Source organism: Oncorhynchus kisutch, linkage group LG3 (genome assembly GCF_002021735.2).
Source record: "Oncorhynchus kisutch isolate 150728-3 linkage group LG3, Okis_V2, whole genome shotgun sequence".
Taxonomy (NCBI): Eukaryota; Metazoa; Chordata; class Actinopteri; order Salmoniformes; family Salmonidae; genus Oncorhynchus; species Oncorhynchus kisutch.
In genome coordinates this window covers 24778821-24800584 of record NC_034176.2, presented here as the reverse complement: position 1 = coordinate 24800584, position 21764 = coordinate 24778821, and the positions used below count along the sequence as shown (strand labels likewise).

Genomic DNA, 21764 nt, shown 5'->3' with positions numbered 1-21764 from the left:
CTCGAAACACCAAAATTGTATTTTCATTTTTTTGGTAGGGCTCCCAGTCCCTGGCAAGGTGTTGCAGAACACTTGATTAAGTGGTGTTACAACACACCATGTCATTTTTCAAAACATCTCAAGATGATGTGTTTCAATACTCCAGCAAAGTTCAAGTTTTGGCTCCTTCACATTGGTGGCAACAAGGCATTACTGGCATAGGCCGACTGGTCTTTTGGTATGTCGAAATTGCTTGAAATATATAATTTACTCATGAAACTTGCATTTGGAATTTGTTTTTCAAATGTATTATTACATCATCAAAATGTGTTGTAGACTAAATAATGAAAAGGGCTGTCTGATAACCTTAATAAATAAACTAAGGTTTCGTGACCTTGCGACTATAAGGTTCTATCTACGCAACGCATAGTTCTGAGATATTGAGCATCAAAGATTTCACATACCAGATCTCAGACCTGTTCTTTCATAATCCGTTGAGGTCCTCACCTTAAAAGTATCTAAAGTACAGAGTATCAAAATCCTGAGACATGTGTAAATCATTTGTACCTTATGGCTCTGGAATGTTCTGAAAGGTTCTATCTGACACTTCTGAATTAGAAATGTTCCGTTTTTAAGAAGCCATTTGAATACATCAATTATAAAATATCACTACCAAGATAGTCAGTACTCATCATCAAATGCATTATGAAATGAATTAAGATCATCAATTACTGTCATTACTGAACAACAATCATGTTGCCTGAGTGCCATTATTTATTGCTGACTAGACTAGCCTAGACCATACTAAGAGGGAGATGGAAAAGATGTGTTCTGATTGGTCCATCTATATTGTTCAGGCTTGTGATTGGATTGCAGAGAGAACCTTATAGCACCAAGTTCAAATGTGTTTATGCAGATAGAACTTTCAAGTTTTTCACTTAAAATTAACTCTTTAAAATATCTAACTTCCCAGTGCAACGTCTGCTTCCAACTCACACTCTCAGACACATAGATCCCCTGAATGCAGCTCACTCTCCAGATCCCAATCACCCGAATTCTGATCACCTGTTCACACACCAATATGTCATTATCACACACTATTTAGTTCAGTTCTTTGCACCCCATCTTTTTGAGGTGTTGTTTGCTTTTGACACACTTCTCTTCCAAGCTCTGTTTTTCCCTTCATTACGTCTCCCGTGTGTGATAGTTTTTGCCTACCTCACTAACTACTTCCCTGCCTGTACCGGATTTCCTGTTATTCACCTATTGCCTGATCTCCCGGACGATGTTACTAGCCTTTTCCCTGCCTGTAATGTTGCCTTTTGGACCCCCTGTGTTTGACCTGTAGCCTGCCCCTGGACCCAGCTACATGCCTCCTCCTGTGGTCCTTTACATTAAACACCTGCTGCGCCCTGCGCTTGAAACCAGCTCTCTGTCTCCCTTGTGTTCATTACACACAGACATATGAATAACCATCTAAAGATCTATTACACTGTATATGTGACTCGGCTTGACTTGTCTTGCTCTTAGAATGCACAACTTGTACCTGACTCGAGACTCAACCCATTCTATTTGGGACTCGACTTGAGACTCAGACCTTGTGATGTGAGACTTGCTTGTGACTCGAATAATAGTGAATTGGTCCCACCTCTGTGTATATATAGTCCCACTCCCAGCTGATAACACTCTTAAAGCATGCACAGTAACTTCTTGGTTTTATGGTCTATATCAATGGTAATTTACCAACTCTCAAAAACAAAACAAAATACAGTAAGCTGTCAGTATATCTCTGTGAGTGTGAATGTTGTTACTGGACTGTTCGGAGCAGGAGTCCACCCCTGTGGTCAGTGGGCTGATTGAGACAGTGGACAAAGTGATGGTCCAGATGGTGTCCAGCCTGGAGTCCAGCCCCAGCCCTCACTCTCTCATCTCACTGGGAGGAAAGTCCTTTGTAGCAGGTCAGTACCATAGAGACTCAACTCTCTCCAGTTCTGACTGGACTGTACTGACACACTGTAGTGTCTAACTGTAAACAGAGTGTTAGAGACCCTACAGATGTAGGATCTTAATTTGAGCCAGTATGCTACAGCAGGAAAATAATCCTGTAGCAACAGGAAATGTGAATTGTTTTGTATTGTTTTGTAGTATTATTAATTACACATTTGTGTATGGGTTGTTACATTTTTTTAGGGCAAATCAAGTCTGACATTTTAAAGTGGAAGTTACAAACTTTAGAAGCGTTTTTAAACCCTTGAATACACTACAAGTTTGCATTTCCTGGGTTCCCCAAAAGCTTAGATAACCATGGTCCTTTCAACAGACCCCATTTGTGCACAATATTTTTGTTTGCCTGTAGACAAGCTTGCATCGTCTCTCTCCCAGGGGCTAAGTCAAATCTTTGATCTGCACATAAATCATCATCACCACTAGATAACACTGTACCTTTGGCTACCAGTCAGAACCCTCCAGGCCTGGTGTTGGAGTTAGTTAACCACTCGCAGTGGTCCCTCTCTGTTTCTAACCTCTGACCCGAACAGATTACTCTCTAATGAAGATCCCACAGAACTACAATCTTCCACTCTACCGCTTCCCCACGCAAGGAAAGAACTACATCTCAGTGCCTGGCGAGGCATTCACCATGCAGTGTGAGTTCCCTACATCTCATTCCACTATTTTTCAACGAACATACAATACATTTACATACTTACTCTCTCAAAGTAATTCCTATTTTGTCTTTCATATTACACTGCTAGAATATAGCATAGGCTCATCTTTCTTTTGTGTCCGGCTCTTACTCCTCCTCAGCACACAGCTTCCTTGGATTGAATTTAACAAATACTTCTCATTACATCTGCACACTGTTTCTGCCAAGAGAAAGTTGCCCAGCTGGGAAGCCCTTGTTATTGGGCTGTAGTTTCTTATGATGATAGGATTAAAGATCTTTAACACAGAAGATAGTGTGTGAGAGAGCCATCGTGGGACTGCTCGTGATGCTTTAAAGTACAGGAGTACAGCTACAGTGCTGTGTGACTTTTATGACTAGATGTATCAGTGACTACTTTAGACACACCTGAGAGAGTCAGAGAGAAGGAGACTTGTCATTCACTTTACTGTCCATTAAAAAGAAATCCCTCAACTCACAGTGAACTCATTTATTTGCTTAACTCACTCTTATCTGTGCTATGAGTGCTGGTTAGGCAGTAATTATGGCAGTGTTAAAACGGTGTTTGTTTGACTTGTGTTCGGGTCAGATCCACTTGGCTCCACCTGGCCCCCAAACGCACTGTGTTGCTACACTAACATTTAAAACAATAATTTAAATAATCTATTAAAGCACCATTATCAGAAATGGAATATAAATGTTACTGCTGACAACCTAAGCTCCTTGATTGAGTTAATGTAACATTGTGCATCCTGACACATGGTATACTGTATTAAAGGCACCAAGTGGAGCCTTTATAAGCCAATTAAGTGCAGAAAAAGTACATTTTTTTCCACTTGGACTGAGATACTTCCAAGTATTAATAACAAGTTGCAGATGTATTATGTCTATAGGCAAACTGGCCACCAGCTGATCTCTCAAAGGGTCTGGTAAGGGGCATTACACACATTACATACAAAGAGCATTACATTAAAAACCTTGACTTAATGGTTACCTTCATATACAATGGCAGTATCCGAAATCTATCTTGCCTACAACATTCAATGATATGTGTTCTAATCGAACTACATACTATTTAGAACGTTCTGTTTAGTACAAAATATCAACATACTAGGCTCCCCCATTCTGAGAATGCAATTGCGTTGATTCCCGACATTCATTCATTTGTTTATAGCACCTCCCCTTGTCTCATTATCAGCTGATTATCAGCTGTTGTCAAACACACGTCAGGATAGACAATTCTCTTCTTCAAAAGTGTGCAGCAAATTCTACTACATGAAAAGCTGAAATGAGTATAACATCCTGGCATTTAAAGCATACACAATTTTCTAAATTTGACATTCTATTAAACTTATATATAAACTATATTTTCGCATGCCTACTATTTAGAATGCAAATATGGGCCTATGTATTTTCAATACCTTTTTTTTTTTACTCAGTGAGGTGGATTTGATTGAATGAAAAAGGGGTTATTTCACCCTCAAGTACTTGGCATCCCTCTCTAGTTGTTATTGTTTACCACATTGTACTGTAGGTGGGACTGGGTGGTAGGGGGTAGTACATAGGAGCAGACCACAGGCCTCCTGCTGTACTGTTTCAGTCATGGCACTGTGACTTGCATCATTTCCCAACACACATGTGGTCCGTGGTAACCCTCCGTCTCACCCGTGTGTGAGCATACAGCTCTTCCATTAGTCAGGGAATGCCAACCTGCGGCAGCGAGGCCATGTTAATTAAGTTCCACTCCCTGTGAGCATTTTAGCAGCGCCTCATCACATTCTCAGCCATGCTGTGGGTCTGTGTTCCATCTTTGACCCCTCTCTCCTCTCCTCTCCTTCCCTCCCCCCTCCTTAACCCCACCCCCCCTCTCTATCCCTCTTTCCCTTTTAGCCCAAACCACCATTGTGGGTGTGTTCTACCACAACATGCACAACTACTACACAGGGATCAGCCCCCTCAGGACCAGGTAAGGGGGATGGGAGGACACATAAAGAGCCATGATCATACCAAACAGGAATGCTCTCTGTGTGTGAATTATGAACCATTTACTAGTATCATATGAAGTTATCCTGACGAAACACAGTACAGTAGACAGCAAACTTCGTTCAGGGCCTGCAAAAAGTCATGTCATATTCTCATTTATAAGCATTTAGTTGAAAAGGCTTGAGGTTGTCGAATCATCTGTTTGGAATTAGACTAGTCCGAAAAGTACGCAATGAACAAAATTGTTTACTTTGCACGCCGCGCAATTATGAATTACCGCCATTGAGAAGAAGTGATCTCAGATAATCTAAGGGATGTTACGGCACTAAGCGCTCTGAGCATCAGCCAGGATCACTTCCTGTGTGTCTCCCCTGGTGGAGTGGCGCCCCTGTTTCCTGTCGTTAAGAACGGATCATGCCTGGGGCCAGTCCTTATCAGTCTCCCACCAGGCTGTCTCTCATCTCACCACTTAACCTCCACTGATTGATACACCCTACCATTAACTTCATACAGGAACTTGACCCCATACTTCTTTCCCCATCAATAGGGGATTCGTATTTCGATAATGCTGTGACATTTGTTCTTTGCATGACTTGGAATTTGATTAAAGTAATTAAGTGCTTTTGGCCTAAACAATCTTGTTTGCTTTAAAACATGTAGTAACTGGCAGACTTTATCAATGGCATAATTGTGTCTTTTCTGCTCAATAAGTTGGACTGACTATATTGTGGCCCTCAATACGGCATGTAACTTTGACTGCCTCTTCAGAAATACAGCTCTAAATGTAACATGTAGAAGTTTTAAGGCCCTTCGGATCAATCTGCTTCTGCAACAATACAGAACAATATACTGTTCTAAACGAGTTTCTCAGTAAAGCGGATGATAATGATAAACACACTCCTTTAACAATTGATGGTGAGGTTAGTTCATAATGGTTGTGTTTCACTCCCCAGTGGGCGAGAATGTCCGTCTGCACAATGATATGGGGGTGTTGCCTCTACCGTCACTTACGTTGACCTAGAAAAGCTCCTGACGAGATGCTGTGTTTTCATTGTGATTGATGACGTTGACAGATGTATCCGAGTCCCACTCCCATGCTACTGTTCTGAGCCCTCTGTGACACTACTGTGTAGATAAACACCCCAGCAGAGCTCTTATTGGTGTTTGAGTGACATTCTGTGTCGTCTCTCTCTCTCTCAGGATCAACGAGGCGGCTGATTTCAAAGACCATAAGATCCAGGTGGCTAGTTTCCTCATCTCACTGAAGGTGGAGCCATCGCCTGCCCTGTCCGTCAACCTGTCTGGGTCTCCGCTCATCAAGATCGTCCTCACACACATCCTGGTAAGAGTACTTCACCAACACAAATACATCACCTATTACTCCACAGTGTATTGAATTACCAAGCGATGTCAATGGATTACCATTTTACTGGCCATAAGAAACCTTTCATCTCTGTCTTAGTGAAGGATTTGAAATTGTGCTGAAAAACTGCTTAGCAATAGTTTTCCTGAAATAAGCAGCACAGTTGTTGGGGGAAGTATTCTTACCTTATCAGAAGGAATAAGGGTGTGATTTTTAGATGACTCTCAGCTGTTTTGTCTCACAGTATGTGAAATGATCTGTGTTTCTTGTGGAAAGAGGATGGGCAAAAGGAAATATATTTGGGTTTTCATTTGTCCCGACCTCTTTATTGAAACAAAAGCGATTCTAGACATTTGAACTGTAGGCATTGGGTACTTTTAAAGGAACGATAATTTGAGTTCATGAATAACATATTTTTTGCCTTTCTGCTTTGTGGCAGCGATTTAGTGGAGAAAGTGTTGCCAGCTTTCCATGAGAAATACATTTAAAACCCATAATGAAAGTTAACTTAGAAGATGTGAATGGCAATTGTTAGCCCTCTAAATGCAGAAATGCAATGGAGAGCTCTAAAGTCCATCCATAGAACACTCTTCTTCAACACACAGAAAGAGTAAGAATAATCAAGTCATCCCATCCATCTTATTCAAAAAAACTTTTTCCATAAACATTCAATTGTTGCATAAGGACCAAATGACCTCACAAGATATTATCCAATATTTTTTTAACCAAAAATGAGATGTGATAGTTTTCCATCAACAGCTAACGTAAGCAGCCGTCCATTACACTTGGAGAGAATGTGCTTCTCCTGCCATGTGAGCTGCTCAGTAGAAAATATTCACTTGCTAGTGAATCGCCATCAAAGGTGTTTTTTTCTCTTCCATCTTTCTTAAGAGCACAAATGAAAACCAAGCAGCTTTGTGAAACCATGGCAATGGGTGTTGTTTGCCTTCATTTTCCCCCTGGAAATAAATGTTTATGCTGCAGTGATCTGGCCACGTTCCTGTGACATGATTACTGTGTTTGTTTTAGCAGACACTACGGGAGAGGGGAGAATGTCTTTCCCTTATGAAGTGCTGGAGATGTGTTCCAGTGCTCTTTCATCTTGATTCAAGGTGTTTCTATTTACAGTCACTGAGACTGCCTTAGTGCTCATTGTTATGGTGCCAAAATAAAATAGTGATAAATCAATGGTTTTCACAGAAATCTCCCCCAATCAACATTGGTCTTGTGTCGGGAATAGTTTGGACCTCAACTCCAGTGACAACAAATATGCACCACTGCTGCTTTCATCAGTTTTATGATGAATTACCGTACAGTATGTGATTTGGGTTTTTAACTTGTTGTCAACACCTAACATAAGACAATATACAGTATCTGAGTCTTATAGTGGATACGGAAAGTGTTCAGACCCCTTGACCTTGTCCACATTTTGTTACGTTACAGCCTTATTCTAAAATGTATTAAATAAAACAAATGTTATTATCAATCCACACACAATGCCCATTAATGACAAATTGAAAACAGGTTTTTAGACATTTTTGCAAATACCTTATTTACATTCAGTTGAAGTCGGAAGTTTCCATACACCTAGGTTGGAGTCATTGAAACTCGTTTATCAACCACTCCACAAATTTCTTGTTAACAAATGTTAGTTTTGGCAAGTCGGTTAGGACATCTACTTTGTGCATGACACAAGTAATTTTTCTAACAATTGTTTACAGACTTTTATTTTTTATTTTATTTCACCTTTTTTTAACCAGGTAGGCCAGTTGAGAACAAGTTCTCATTTACAACTGCGACCTGGCCAAGATAAAGAAAAGCAGTGCGACCCAAACAACAACACAGTTACACATGGAGTAAACAAAACATACAATCAATAACACAATAGAAAAAAAAGTCTATATACAATGTGTGCAAATGAGGTAAGATAAGGGAGGTAAGGCAATAAATAGGCCATAGTGGCAAAATAATTACAATTGAGAAATTAAACACTGGAGTGAAAGATGTGCATAAGATGAATGTGCAAGTAGAGATACTGGGGTGCAAAGGAGCAAAAAATAAAAAATAAAAATTACAGTATGGGGATGAGGTAGTTAGATGGGCTATTCACAGATGGGCTATGTACAGGTGCAGTGATCTGTGAGCTGCTCTGACAGCTGGTGCTTAAAGTTAGTGAGAGAGATATGAGTCTCCAGCTTCAGTGATTTTTGCAGTTTGTTCCAATCATTGGCAGCAGAGAACTGGAAGGAAAGGCGGCCAAAGGAGGAATTGGCTTTGGGGGTGACCAAATATACCTGCTGGAGCGCATGCTACGGGTGGGTACTGCTATGGTGACCAGTGAGCTGAGATAAGGCGGAGCCAGTGAGTTTGGCGACGAATATGAAGCGAGGGCCAGCCAACGAGAGCATACAGGTCGCAATGGTGGGTAGTATATGGGGCTTTGGTGACAAAACTGATGGTACTGTGATAGACTGCATCCAATTTGCTGAGTAGAGTGTCCAAAGAAGGGCCAGATGTACACAGAATGGTGTCGTATGCGTAGAGGTGGATCAGGGAATCACCCACACCAAGAGCGACATCGTTGATACATACAGAGAAAAGAGTCGGCCTGAGAATTGAACCCTGTGGTACTCCCATAGAGACTGCCAAAAGTCTGGACAACAGGCTCTCCGATTTGACACACTGAACTCTATCTGCGAAGTAGTTGGTGAACCAGGCGAGACAGTCATTTGAGAAACCAAGGCTATTGAGTCTGCCAATAAGAATATGGTGATTGACAGAGTCGAAAGCCTTGGCCAGGTTGATGAAGACGGCTGCACAGTACTGTCTTTTATCAATGGCGGTTATGATATTGTTTAGTACCTTGAGCGTGGCTGAGGTGCACCCATGACCAGCTCGGAAACCGGATTGCACAGCGGAGAAGGTACGGTGGTATTCGAAATGGTCGGTGATCTGTTTGTTAACTTGGATTTCAAAGACCTTAGAAAGGCAGGGGGCAGGGTAGGATAGGTCTGTAGCAGTTTGGGTCTAGAGTGTCTCCCCCTTTGAAGAGGGGTTTGACCGCGGCAGCTTTCCAATCTTTGGGGATCTCAGACGACACAAAAGAGAGCTGGAACAGGCTAGTAATAGGGGTTTTGGCTGATCATTTTAAAAAGAGAGGGTCCAGATTGTCTAGTCCAGCTGATTTGTATGGGTCCAGATTTTGCAACTCTTTCAGAACATCATCTATCTGGATTTGGGAAGGAGAAATGGGAAGGAGAAATGGGTAGGCTTGGGCAAGTTGCTGTGGGGGGTTGCAGCGCTGTTGACCGGGGTAGGGATGGCCAGGTGGAAAGCATGGCCAACCGTAGAAAAATGCTTATTGAAATTCTCAATTATCATGGATTTATTGGTGGTGACAGTGTTTGCCTCAGTGCAGTGGGCAGCTGGGAGGAGGTGCTCTTATTCTCCATGGACTTTACAGTGTCCCAAAACTTTTTGGAGTTTGTGCTACAGGATACAAATTTATGTTTGAAAAAGCTAGCCTTTTTGATTTCCTAACTGCCTGTGTATATTGGTTCCTAACTTCCCTGAAAAGTTGCATATCGTGGGGTAATTTGATTCTAATGCAGTACGCCACAGGACGTTTTTGTGCTGGTCAAGGGCAGTCAGGTCTGGAGTGAACCAAGGGCTATATCTGTTCCTGATTCTACATTTTCTGAATGGGGCATGCTTATTTAAGACAGATCATTTAACTTATAATTCGCTGTATCACGATTCCAGTGTTTCAGAAGTTGACTGTGCCTTTAAACAGCTTGGAAAATTCCAGAAAATGATGTCATGGCTTTAGAAGCTTCTGGTAGGCTAATTGACATAATTTGAGTCAATTGGAGGTGTACCTGTGGATGTGTTTCAAGGCCTACCTTCACACTCAGTGCCTCTTTGCTTAACATCATGGGAAATTCAAGAGAAATCAGCCAAGACCTCAGAAATAAAATGTGTAGACCTCCACACAGTATGGTCCATCCTTGGGAGGAATTTCCAAACGCCTGAGGGTACCACGTTAATCTGCACAAATAATAGTACGCAAGTATAAACACATGGGACCACGCAGCCATCATACCTCTCTGGAAGGAGACGCGTTCTGTCTCCTAGAGATGAATGTACTTTGGTGCGAAAAGTGCAACTCAATCCCAGATCAACAGCAAAGGACCCTGTGAAGATGCTGGAGGAAACAGTTACAAAAGTATCTATATCCACAGTAAAAACGAGTCCTATATCAACATAATCTGAAAGGCTCAGCAAGGAAGAAGCCACTGCTCCAAAAGCCAGACTACGGTTTGCAACTGCAATGACCATCGCAATGACCATCGCTTTTTTGGAGGAAAAAGGGGGAGGCTTGCAAGCCGAAGAACACCATCCCAACCGTGAAGCACGGGGGTGGCAGCATCATGTTGTGGGGGTTCATTGCTGCAGGAGGGACTGGTGCACTTCATAAAATAGATGGCATCATGAGAAGGAACATTATGTGGATATATTGAAACAACATCTCAAGACATCAGTCAGGAAGTTAAAGCTTGGTCGCAAATGGGTCTTCCAAATGGACAATGACCCCAAGCATACTTCCAAGGTTGTGGCAAAATGGCTTAAGGACAACAAAGTCATGGTACTGGAGTGGCCATCACAAAGCCCTGACCTCAATCCCATAGAAAATGTGTGGGCAGAACTGAAAAGCAAGCAAGCAAGGAGGCCTACAACCCTGACTCAATTACACCAGCTCTGTCAGGAGGAATGGGCCAAAATTCACTTAACTTATTGTGGGAAGCTTGTGGAAGGCTACCCGAAATGTTTGACCTAAGTTAAACAATTTAAAGGCAATGCTACCAAATACTAATTGAGTGTATGTAAACTTCTGACCCACTGGGAATGTGATGAAAGAAATAAAACTGAAATAAATCATTCTCTCTACTATTATTTTAACATTTCACATTCTTAAAATAAAGTGGTGATCCTAACTGACCTAATACAGGGAATATTTACTTGGATTAAATGTCAGGAATTGTGAAAAACTGAGTTTAAATGTATTTGACTAAGGTGAATGTAAACTCCCGACTTCAACTGTAAGTATTCAGACCCTTTGCTATGAGTCACTAAATTGAGCTCAGGTACATCCAAGTTTCCATGGATCATTCTTGAGATGTTTCTACAACTTGAGTCCACCTGTGGTAAATTCATTTGATTGGACATGATTTGGAAAGAAACATACCTGTCTACATAAGGTCCCACAGTTTACAGTGCATGTCAGATCAAATTCAAAACAACAAAAATCTCATAATTAAAATTCCTCAAGCATACAAGTATTTTACACCATTTTAATGATAAAATTCTCATTAATCCAGCCACAATCCAAAAATGCTTTACAGCGAAAGCACCACAAACGATTATGTTAGGTCACCACCAACTCACAGAAAAACACAGACATTTTTTCAGCCAAAGAGAGGAGTCACAAAAAGCACAAAGAGGTAAAATGAATCACTAACCTTTGATGATCTGAATCAGATGACACTCATAGGACACGTTACACAATACATGTATGTTTTGTTCGATAAAGTGCATATTTATATAAAAAAATCAAATTTTACATTGGCGCGTTACGTTCAGTAGTCCTAAAACATGCAGTGATTGTGAAGAGAGCCACATCTATTTACAGAAATACTCATTATAAATATTGATGAAAATACAACTGTTATACATGGAATTAGAGATATACTTCTCCTTAACCTCTAGCGACGAGCAATCCCGTATCCGGGAGCGTAATCATAGCCTCAAGCGCATTACCATAACGCAACGTTTCCTATTCATGAAAATCGCAAATTAAATGAAATAAATATATTGAAACACAAGCTTAGCCTTTTGTTAACAACACTGTCATCTCAGATTTTCAAAATATGCTTTTCAGCTTTTCAACCAAAGCTACACAAGCATTTGTGTAAGAGTATTGATAGCCTAGCATAGCATTAAGCCTAGCATTCAGCAGGCAACATTTTCACAAAAACAAGAAAAGCATTCAAATAAAATCATTTACCTTTGAAGAACTTCGGATGATTTCAATGACGAGACTCTCAGTTAGATAGCAAATGTTCATTTTTTCCAAAAATATTATTTGTGTTGGTGAAATAGCTCTGTTTTGTTCATCACGTTTGGCTAAGAAAAAGACCGAAAAATGCAGTCATTACAACGGCAAACTTTTTTCCAAATTAGCTCCATAATATCGACAGAAACATGGCAAACGTTGTTTAGAATCAATCGTCAAGGTGTTTTTCACATATCTATTCGATAATATATCAGTCGTGACAGTTGGTTTCTCATCAGAAGCAAACGGAAAAATACTGCAGCTGGAGATTACGCAATAATTGCAACGGAGGACACCAAGCGACCACCTGGTAGATGTAGTCTCTTATGGTCAATCTTCCAATGATATGCCTACAAATACGTCACAATGCTGTCGACACCTTGGGGAAGCGACAGAAAGCCTAAGCTCATTCGTGGCCCATTCACAGCCATATAAGGAGTCATTGGCATGAGGCGGTTTCAAAAAATGCGGCACTTCCTGATTTGATTTTTATCTGGGTTTCGCCTGTAACATCAGTTCTGTGGCACTCACAGACAATATCTTTGCAGTTTTGGAAACGTCAGAGTGTTTTATTTCCAAAGCTGTCAATTATATGCATAGTCGAGCATCTTTTCGTGACAAAATATCTTGTTTAAAACGGGAACGTTTTTCATAAAAAAATTAAAATAGCGCCCCCTATATCCAAGAAGTTAATGGAACCACTGTGTCAGATTTCAAAAAACCTTTACGGAAAAAGCAAACCATGCAATAATCTGAGTACAGCTTTCAGACAACAAAGCAGCCAAAAATATATCCGCCATATTGGATAGTCAACATTAGTCATAAATAGCATTATAAATATTAACTTATCTTTGATGATCTTCATCAGAATGCACTCCCAGGAATCGCAGTTCCACATCTGATAAATGTTTGTTTTGTTCGATAATGTCCATAATTTATGTCCAAATAGCTTCTTTTGTTAGGGTGTTTGGTAAACAAATCCAAAAGTGCGTTCAGGTGTCGCCGAACTTCGGACGGAAAGTTAAGTTACAGCCCGTAGAAACTTGTCAAACTAAGTATAGAATCAATCTTTAGGATGTTTTTATCATAAATCTTCAATAATGTTCCAACCGGAGAATTCCTATGTCTGTAGAAAAGCAATGGAACGAGAGCTAACTCTCTCATGACCGCGCCACAGAGCCTGTGGCAATCTGCCAGACACCTGACTCATTCCTCTCTCATCCAGCCCCCCTTCACAGTAGAACCTTCAAACAAAGTTCTAAAGACTGTTGACATCTAGTGGAAGCCTACAAGCCTCAGATTTCCCACTTCCTGGTTGGATTTTTCTCAGGTTTTCGCCTGCCATATGAGTTCTGTTATACCCAGACATCATTCAAACAGTTTTCAAAACTTCAGAGTGTTTTCTATCCAATACTACTAATAATATGCATATATTAGCATCTGGGACAGAGTAGCAGGCAGTTTACTCTGGGCACCTTATTCATCCAAGCTACTCAATTACTGCCCCCCTGTCAGCAAGAAGTTAATAGAGGTCATCACTCGGTTTTCTTGCGCAATTGCATAGCCTATATAAATGTTGCGCAACATGAGCTCATGGGCTCTCTTGAAGTGTTTGATTTGACTTTTGATCACATTTGCATTGATGTCAGAGTGATTAGAGGGACAATAGAGTGCGGAGTACCAGGCAGTTAGCAAGTTTGGTAGACTACTAATGACCATCAGCAGCATCAGAGCTTGGAGAAGCCTAATTAGCGTGACTAAAAGGTCACGTGGAATTTGATTTACTTCATGACTCGAGCCCGCTGGTGTGGCAGTAATACGGTCCCAGCAACAGCCCTAGGAGAGACCTGAAAATAGCTGTGCAGCTGCCTGGTACTCAGCACTCCCCATCCAACCTGACAGAGCTTGAGAGGATCTTCAGAGAAGAATGGGAGAAAATCCCCAAATGTCGGTGTGCCAAGCTTGTAGCATCATACCGAAGAAGACTCGAGGCTGTAATCACTGCCCAAGGTGCTTCAACAAAGTATTGAGCAAAGGGTCTGAATACTTATGTAAATGTAATGTTTGTTTTTTTGCTTTGTCATTATGTGGTATTGTGTGTAGATTGGTGAGGGGAAAAAAACTGTTAATCCATTTTGGAATAAGGCTGTAATATAACAAAATATGGAAAAAGTCAAGGGGTCTGAATACTTTCCAAATGCACTGTATATTTAGAAGTTGCATACCTCACACATGACTTTTTGTCTGTAACCATTACCAGAAAAGAGGTAAATATGCTATTACTGGTCTGTTGTGAGCCTGAGGATAGATTCAGCCCAAAAGTGACTGACTATTTTTGGAATTTTTATGTCTTTGGGAGCTGGTGGATACTTCACCTTCCAAACTAGGAGAGAGGGAAACTGCTCAAACAGTATGTGGAAGACCTTTCGCGTCATTGTTCACTCTGCTCTTTACTGTCTGTCTAACTCCACTCCAAAAATGGCCTCCAGTGGTGTGCCTCCACTGCTCAGGGGTAGCTAAATGATTTGTGATTGACCCTTCTGCTTTCCCAACGGTTTTAGCCAGCAAGAGGAGAGAGAGAGACATCTAGTCTGATTAAAGTCTCAGAAGGGGAATTGTGTCAGCAGCAGTATAGTACTGTCAGCTCCCCCACATTTCACCGTCCTGGTCATGGTGCCATGGAAACAACAGGTCTTGTGTGTTAGTAACACTGTAGTAGAACAGCAGTCACTTACTGTCAGATCTCGAACACAACAGTAGACACCTTTGACCATTTACCTCACATGGAGGATGCCTGTTTTATGAGCAGAAAAAGAAAAACAATGTCATGAACCCTATTGCTGTGAATAAAACTATAGGGCATTCATTGACGCTGTCACCAGTTGTAATGATCCATAATGACTTTGTCTTATGGCTATTAGCATCATTCACAGGGGAGGCCAAACAGGTCTGAATGGATGGTCAGTTAATCTGGCCTTGCACCTGTATGCTCAGACCCTCACCAAACATCTACTGAGGTCATTTCCTTCCAGAGCTAACTAGCAGTGCCGTATCAGTCCGGTCCAAGGTGACGCCACGCCAGTCAATAGGGTTCTGGGGAGCGGCTCCGATACGGAGTGAAAGTGTTATCGGGTCTCTTGGAGGCCTGTGAGCTTTCTCACGCCATTCTGCACTAGTGCTGATTGGGCCCTGGCTCCAGCTGTGATTTATTAGTCCTGTCCGACGTGGGTCTGGCGTGGGAGGACCAGCGGAGAGGAGAGGGGGCACTGGGGTCTGTAGTTAAACATGAATACATACATAAAAAACCTACCCCCCCTCCCCATCCCTCTCCCCATTCTCCTCTTCACTCAAGCATCACACTGACGGTATGAGGTGAAGAAATGGAAAGAGTGATTTCACAAGGAATGCCGGTGTTGTTCAGTGTCAAAATGTAAAGATTAGAAAAAAGGTTTAGACAGGCAGGACTTGAGTTTACAGGCTAATAAAGCTGTGTGTTGGAGAGGCGGCAGTGGCTGCATGAGAGGGACTGTGGGCAGCGGAGGAATGGAGAGGGAGTAGTGTAGGAGCGGTGGTGGCTGCTGTCTCTCCCAGAGTTGACCCACACATTCATAGTGTACTACAGCAGGCCCTTTTAGCAGGTACTGGAAGGAAAGGGCTAGAATGAATGTTCTGTTTCCATATTGACTTCGTTTTATATATCTAGCTTGTGCATTATAATTGATCACATTTTGATCCATCTACTGTATGTCTTTTAAAACAAAAGGGATGAGAGAATGAGGGAGTGCTTCTTTGGAGGGGAGAGCAGGCTAGTGATTGCAAGTCTAGTAGACTTTCAGGAGCTTCCAATTAATGCTGGAATGCTGAATAACTGTGGATTAATTCATCAAGAACTGGGAAAATAAACCCACCAAAACCTTTAAGAACCCTGATACCCAATATTTTTTAAAGTAAGCCAAAGCTGGTATCAGTTGTCTCTGCCACAATAATAAGCAGTCTTTATTGCCAGAGTCTTTTAATAGCTCTCAGTACACACCCAATCCAAACCCTGTGGGTGAGTCTCTCTCTATCTATCTCTCCCTCCCTCCCTCCCTCCCTCCCTCCCTCCCTCCCTCCCTCCCTCCCTCCCTCCCTCCCTCCCTCCCTCCCTCCCTCCCTCACACACAGACTTACACATTTGGGCCAGCTCGCTGATCAATTGCAGATGGAGGTCTGGCGATTGCTATCCTTCTCTTGCCAGGAGCTTTGCATTAAGGGTCTCTCTCACTCCCCCCGCCTCACTTTCTTTCTCCCTTGCTCTGTTCCCCTTTCCCAGAGTTACTCAGATGGAACTTCCTTTCAATTTCCTGGTGCAAAAGAGAAAGTGATGGTTTGGCACATACTGTTAAGTAACATTCCCCCATATTCATACAATTTGTCATTTCTTAAAGTAAAGCTTGTTAGAATACAATTCCTAGTATCTTGAGACACTTCCTAGAAATTCAACAACGTCCCATACTATTTTTCAACCAAGGATATTTCAATATAAGTGATCTTGTTAGACTTCCAGATCTCGGTATCCCGCCCCATCAAAATTAATGGCAACTTCACTTTTCTTCACACCCTTCACACTTATCAACACTTACATAGTTGTTTTGTGTGTCTACCTTGGAGGCTCAGCCCAGACCACAGCTGCGAGCCTTGCATTTCCCCTGACATCATGACCTCACTCTGCTCTGGGTCAGTTGTGTTGTCCAGTGCTGCTCAGATGGTTTCTCCACATGCTCTAAATTAGATGGTGTGTCTGTCACCATGGACCTTCATAGCCACATTACCTGTTCATTAAGCCCGAACTGTGCTGGGGTTAGCTTAGACCAATTATTTTAAAGTGGGTCCCAGTCTGAAAGGAACTCATATCAGATCTCAGATCAGTGATGTGTCACTGTGATACTAACCTGCTATGCTGTGGTCCATTTGGCCTGCTGGACTGGATCATGTTTCACTACACCTCTGTGTGCCTGTCTCAGAGATAAAGGGTTTCCTTTTATGGCTAATTTCAGCTACTAAGTGTTTCTGTGGAGATTTGCATATGTTTGCACTTTCGACATGTTATTTAGTGGAACCAGACACAGAGTTCTGTCTCCTGATTAATCAAACAATAAGGCAACAAAGAAAATGAATTCATGTTTTTCGGTGGAATGGTGTCACTGATGCAGACAGTCGTGCTGTTAGACAAATTTTCAGTGGTGGACTGCATCTGTCCCACACCACACACCTCCGAGTAGTCCTACATTACACCCTGTCTTTCCATGTCCTCAGTAAGAATGCTACATATTACAGGAAATCGAAAATATATGTTTTGTGCGGGTGTGCTAGCTGTTAATGATAAGCTTATGCCACTCATCCCCGCGGCACAACACTCCCTCCGAATCTCCCCCTAATGTTGTTATGCAACACGCTGCCACATGATAGGCATGTAGTCATGATGTCATGATAGGCACTGGTCTCTCATTGATTGAGATGTAGTGAGTTGACAGACACAGTAAAGGATGGACTGCTTACTTCACAACTGATTCAATGGTCACTCTGTTGCTCATTCTCTGCCTCCCTCTGGCAGTCAGTCTCTCATTCTCTTCCTCTTTCCCTCTGACTGTCTCTGTCTTTCTCTCTGTCGTCTGCTCTCTGTCTCTTCCTCAGATGAGGTTTGAAGTGATTTCCAAGTCTCATTTTGCTGGCCCTCTGATGTTAATAAAGTGCTGGAGCGGAGCTCTCTTCCCTGGCAGACAGTGAGGCCGCAGGGCACAAGGGAGAGACGGGAGGCCGCAGGGCACCAGAGAGAGACGGGGAGGGAGCAGGGCACCAGGGAGAGACAGGGAAGGGGCAGGGCACAAGGGAGAGACGGGAGGCCGCAGGGCACCAGAGAGAGACGGGGAGGGAGCAGGGCACCAGGGAGAGACAGGGAGGGGGCAGGGCACAAGGGAGAGACGGGAGGGAGCAGGGCACCAAGGAGAGACGGGGAGGGAGCAGGGCACCAGGGAGAGACAGGGAGGGAGCAGGGCACCAGAGAGAGACGGGGAGAGAGCAGGGCACCAGGGAGAGACGGGGAGAGAGCAGGGAACCAGGGAGAGACGGGGAGGGAGCAGGGCACCAGGGAGAGACGAGGAGGGAGCAGGGCACCAGGGAGAGACAGGGAGGGAGCAGGGCACCAGGGAGAGATGGGGAGGGAGCAGGGCACAAGGGAGAGACGGGAGGCAGCAGGGCAGCAGGGAGAGACGGGGAGGGAGCAGGGCACCAGGGAGAGACGGGGAGGGAGCAGGGCACCAGGGAGAGACGGGGAGGGAGCAGGGCACCAGTGAGAGACGGGGAGGGAGCAGGGCACCAGGGAGAGACGGGGAGGGAGCAGGGCACCAGGGAGAGACGAGGAGGGAGCAGGGCACCAGGGAGAGACAGGGAGGGAGCAGGGCACCAGGGAGAGACGGGGAGGGAGCAGGGCACCAGGGAGAGACAGGGAGGGAGCAGGGCACCAGAGAGAGACGGGGAGAGAGCAGGGCACCAGGGAGAGACGGGGAGAGAGCAGGGCACCAGGGAGAGACGGGGAGGGAGCAGGGCACCAGGGAGAGACGAGGAGGGAGCAGGGCACCAGGGAGAGACAGGGAGGGAGCAGGGCACCAGGGAGAGATGGGGAGGGAGCAGGGCACAAGGGAGAGACGGGAGGCAGCAGGGCAGCAGGGAGAGACGGGGAGGGAGCAGGGCACCAGGGAGAGACGGGGAGGGAGCAGGGCACCAGGGAGAGACGGGGAGGGAGCAGGGCACCAGTGAGAGACGGGGAGGGAGCAGGGCACCAGGGAGAGACGGGGAGGTAGTAGGGCACCAGGGAGAGACGGGGAGAGAGCAGGGCACTGAATAATACCACTTCTCACATCTGTGGCTGTCCATTTTGTCAGTGTGCTCTTCAATGTGTGTCTGGTCAGAGTGTGTAACATTTTCCCTCCCTGTATTCACTCAATGTGGAAAATGAGTCCCCCGTCCCCTATGTAACATAATAGCATCATCAAAGTTTCAGCGATAGTAGAGAACAAATGTTCCAGAGTTAAAGGGATGCCTGATGGCAGTCTGTAATTGTTATTTCTCTTCCTGGGCTGTGAATGGATCCTAGTTGTACCTCACTCTCCCATCTGCTTCTATTTACTCCTGACAAGAACCAGTGAGTTATTTAGCACCTTGTCAAAGACAGACGTTGCCTATGCTGATGGGGTGCATGTGTGCTGCTCTATGGAACACACTGTCCTATCTGTACATATCCCTAGCACAATGTTTAGGTGAGCAACACACTGAATTTGGGCCATATCTAACATAATATTAAGCAGACAGCCTATTGTAGGGCCAGGAAAGAGACACATGCACAAGACATTGAGCCTCACTGTCAGCTTCACTCTCCCTCTCACTCACTTTTTCCAGAAGGTCCATCTCAACATACTCTGATATAATTTCTCCATTAAGGCCCAGGGAATAAGGAGAGGTGGGTCTGCTGTAGATGTTACACCACGCCAGCCTATGAAAGCTTTGCTTTGTGTTGAGGAAAGATTGGACGGAGTGTTAAGTTGAACCTGAAACCATGGCCAGGCCCTAATTACCACATTCCTACTACTTCAACCATTAGCTCACTGTCTCTGGGGACTCCAAATTTGATTTAAGGAATTACATGGAAAAAGTGAGTTATAATCAAATAAAATGCTTTAAGACAGTAAGGAGTCTCACACAATACAATAATGAACTTTGCTGTGCGGCTGAGCCGTTGTTATGCTCTAGCTCGTTCATCTGATGTCTTCTTTAGATGTTTAATGGTTTCTCAGCACGAGTGGAGAGAGAATTGTTACTTGATTTCACAAAACAAAAAGCAAATAGGTGGTTCATTCTTCCAAATTCAAAAGAGATTGCTATTTTTGGAGCGCATTGAGCCAGCTCTAATGGTCTTGTTAAGCTTATGGATGAAGGGGAAGCCAACTGGAGTCACAGAAAGCCAGGTGGAGAGAGCTGCTCATTTCCAAAGGGTTCCATACCACTGTCATGATGATTACAGTAACATGCATTTTCCTAACAGGTGCTCTGGGTTATGGGGGTAAACAAACACTAGTGTGGCCATCACACAGACTACCAATACAATCAAGTAAATTATTTTCTATTCAACATTTCTTTTACCCGGTTGTCCCATTCATAAAATAACCACTTTTTCAAGGGAGACCTGGAATTGTGTTTCTTCAAGTTAATTTCTGTTTATGATGGCCTTCTTTGGCAGTATATTGTGACGAGAAAAATGCCAAAGGGATATCAAAATGTCACATGCCTACTCTCTTAGGGGGAAAAAAGGTTCTATCTAGAACCAAAAAGTCCACAAAGAACCACTTTTGGTTCCAGGTAGAACCCCTTTGGTTCCATGTAGAACCCTTTCCACAGAGGGTTTTATATGGAACACAAAGTAATTCTACCTGGAACCATCCTTCTGGGCAGAACCTGGTTTCCACGTCATTCCAATTAAATTATGTTGAATCAACGTTTGTGCCCAGTGGGAAAAAAGGTTCTACCTGGAACCAAAAGGGTTATCCTATGGGGACAGCCACATAACCCTTATAGAACCCTTTTTTCTAAGAGTGTACCTCACAATAGAGGTTTGGGAAGTAGCCTAGAGCGGTAACCGTGAAATGACGACCTTGCTTTCTTTTTTCAGAACAGGGATCAGCAGGGTCAAGCCTTAAACCAGAGCAACAAAGTGTACCTCTACTGTGCCTTCCTCGACTACAGGTTGGTTTACATATTCACACTAAGATATGGCTAGAGCTATGTTAATGAAATTGTGACGTAACAGTACGGTATGTGGATATTAGGGAATTAGGAATCCCAAGGGGACGATTGTGTTGCCATAGGCTAAATGTATAAGGAGCTTTACTATAATGTGTCCTATATATAGGAAAACATATAGTCTAGTCTTGAGTATGAATCATAATCATATACATTACATCCATGATGCATAGAATCAATAGATTTGGCACAGTATATCTTGAGTAAGGGGGTGCAGCAACCTTCTTTAAAAACATTGACATTTGATTTAAAAACTATAAATCAGTGTGAATTGTTAGTGTTTTATTTAGACTCATAATGTTTACTCTCCCCATGTGCTTCATGAAAAACATTGAAATACTTAACAGCCCTTTTAAAAATGAAAGTCAGCAAAACATATGTGTTAATGGGCCTCCCACATAACCTTTATAATCAGGCTTAGGGAGTGTGGATTGTAGATTTATCATTGCTATTATGGTGACAGGCATGTTTGTGTGCCTATCTCTGTCCGAGCTTATTGTGCGTCTGTGTGTCACTGTGTGTGTCGCCGTCCGTTACCTGACTGGCTGTCTCCTGTGTCTCCGTCCTCTACCTGACTGTCTGTCTCCTCTGTCTCCGTCCTCTACCTGACTGGCTGTCTCCTGTATCTCCGTCCTCTACCTGACTGTCTGTCTCCTGTGTCTCCGTCCTCTACCTGACTGTCTGTCTCCTGTGTCTCCGTCCTCTACCTGACTGACTGTCTACTGTGTCTCTGTCCTCTACCTGACTGGCTGTCTCCTGTGTCTCCGTCCTCTACCTGACTGGCTGTCTCCTGTGTCACCGTCCTCTACCTGACTGACTGGCTGGCTGCCTGT

At 43.4% G+C, this 21764-nt stretch overlaps 1 protein-coding gene across 1 annotated transcript in view; it reads left to right on the top strand.

Moving 5' to 3' along the window:
- Window positions 1-21764, top strand: part of LOC109871824 (adhesion G-protein coupled receptor D1) — a 57483-nt gene that overhangs the window by 17535 nt on the left and 18184 nt on the right. Inside the window, exons 10-14 of the mRNA XM_020462842.2 lie at window positions 1808-1937; window positions 2517-2624; window positions 4532-4607; window positions 5825-5966; window positions 20801-20874. Of these exons, the coding sequence (XP_020318431.1) occupies window positions 1808-1937; window positions 2517-2624; window positions 4532-4607; window positions 5825-5966; window positions 20801-20874 (530 nt within the window). The remainder of the gene's footprint in view (window positions 1-1807; window positions 1938-2516; window positions 2625-4531; window positions 4608-5824; window positions 5967-20800; window positions 20875-21764) is intronic.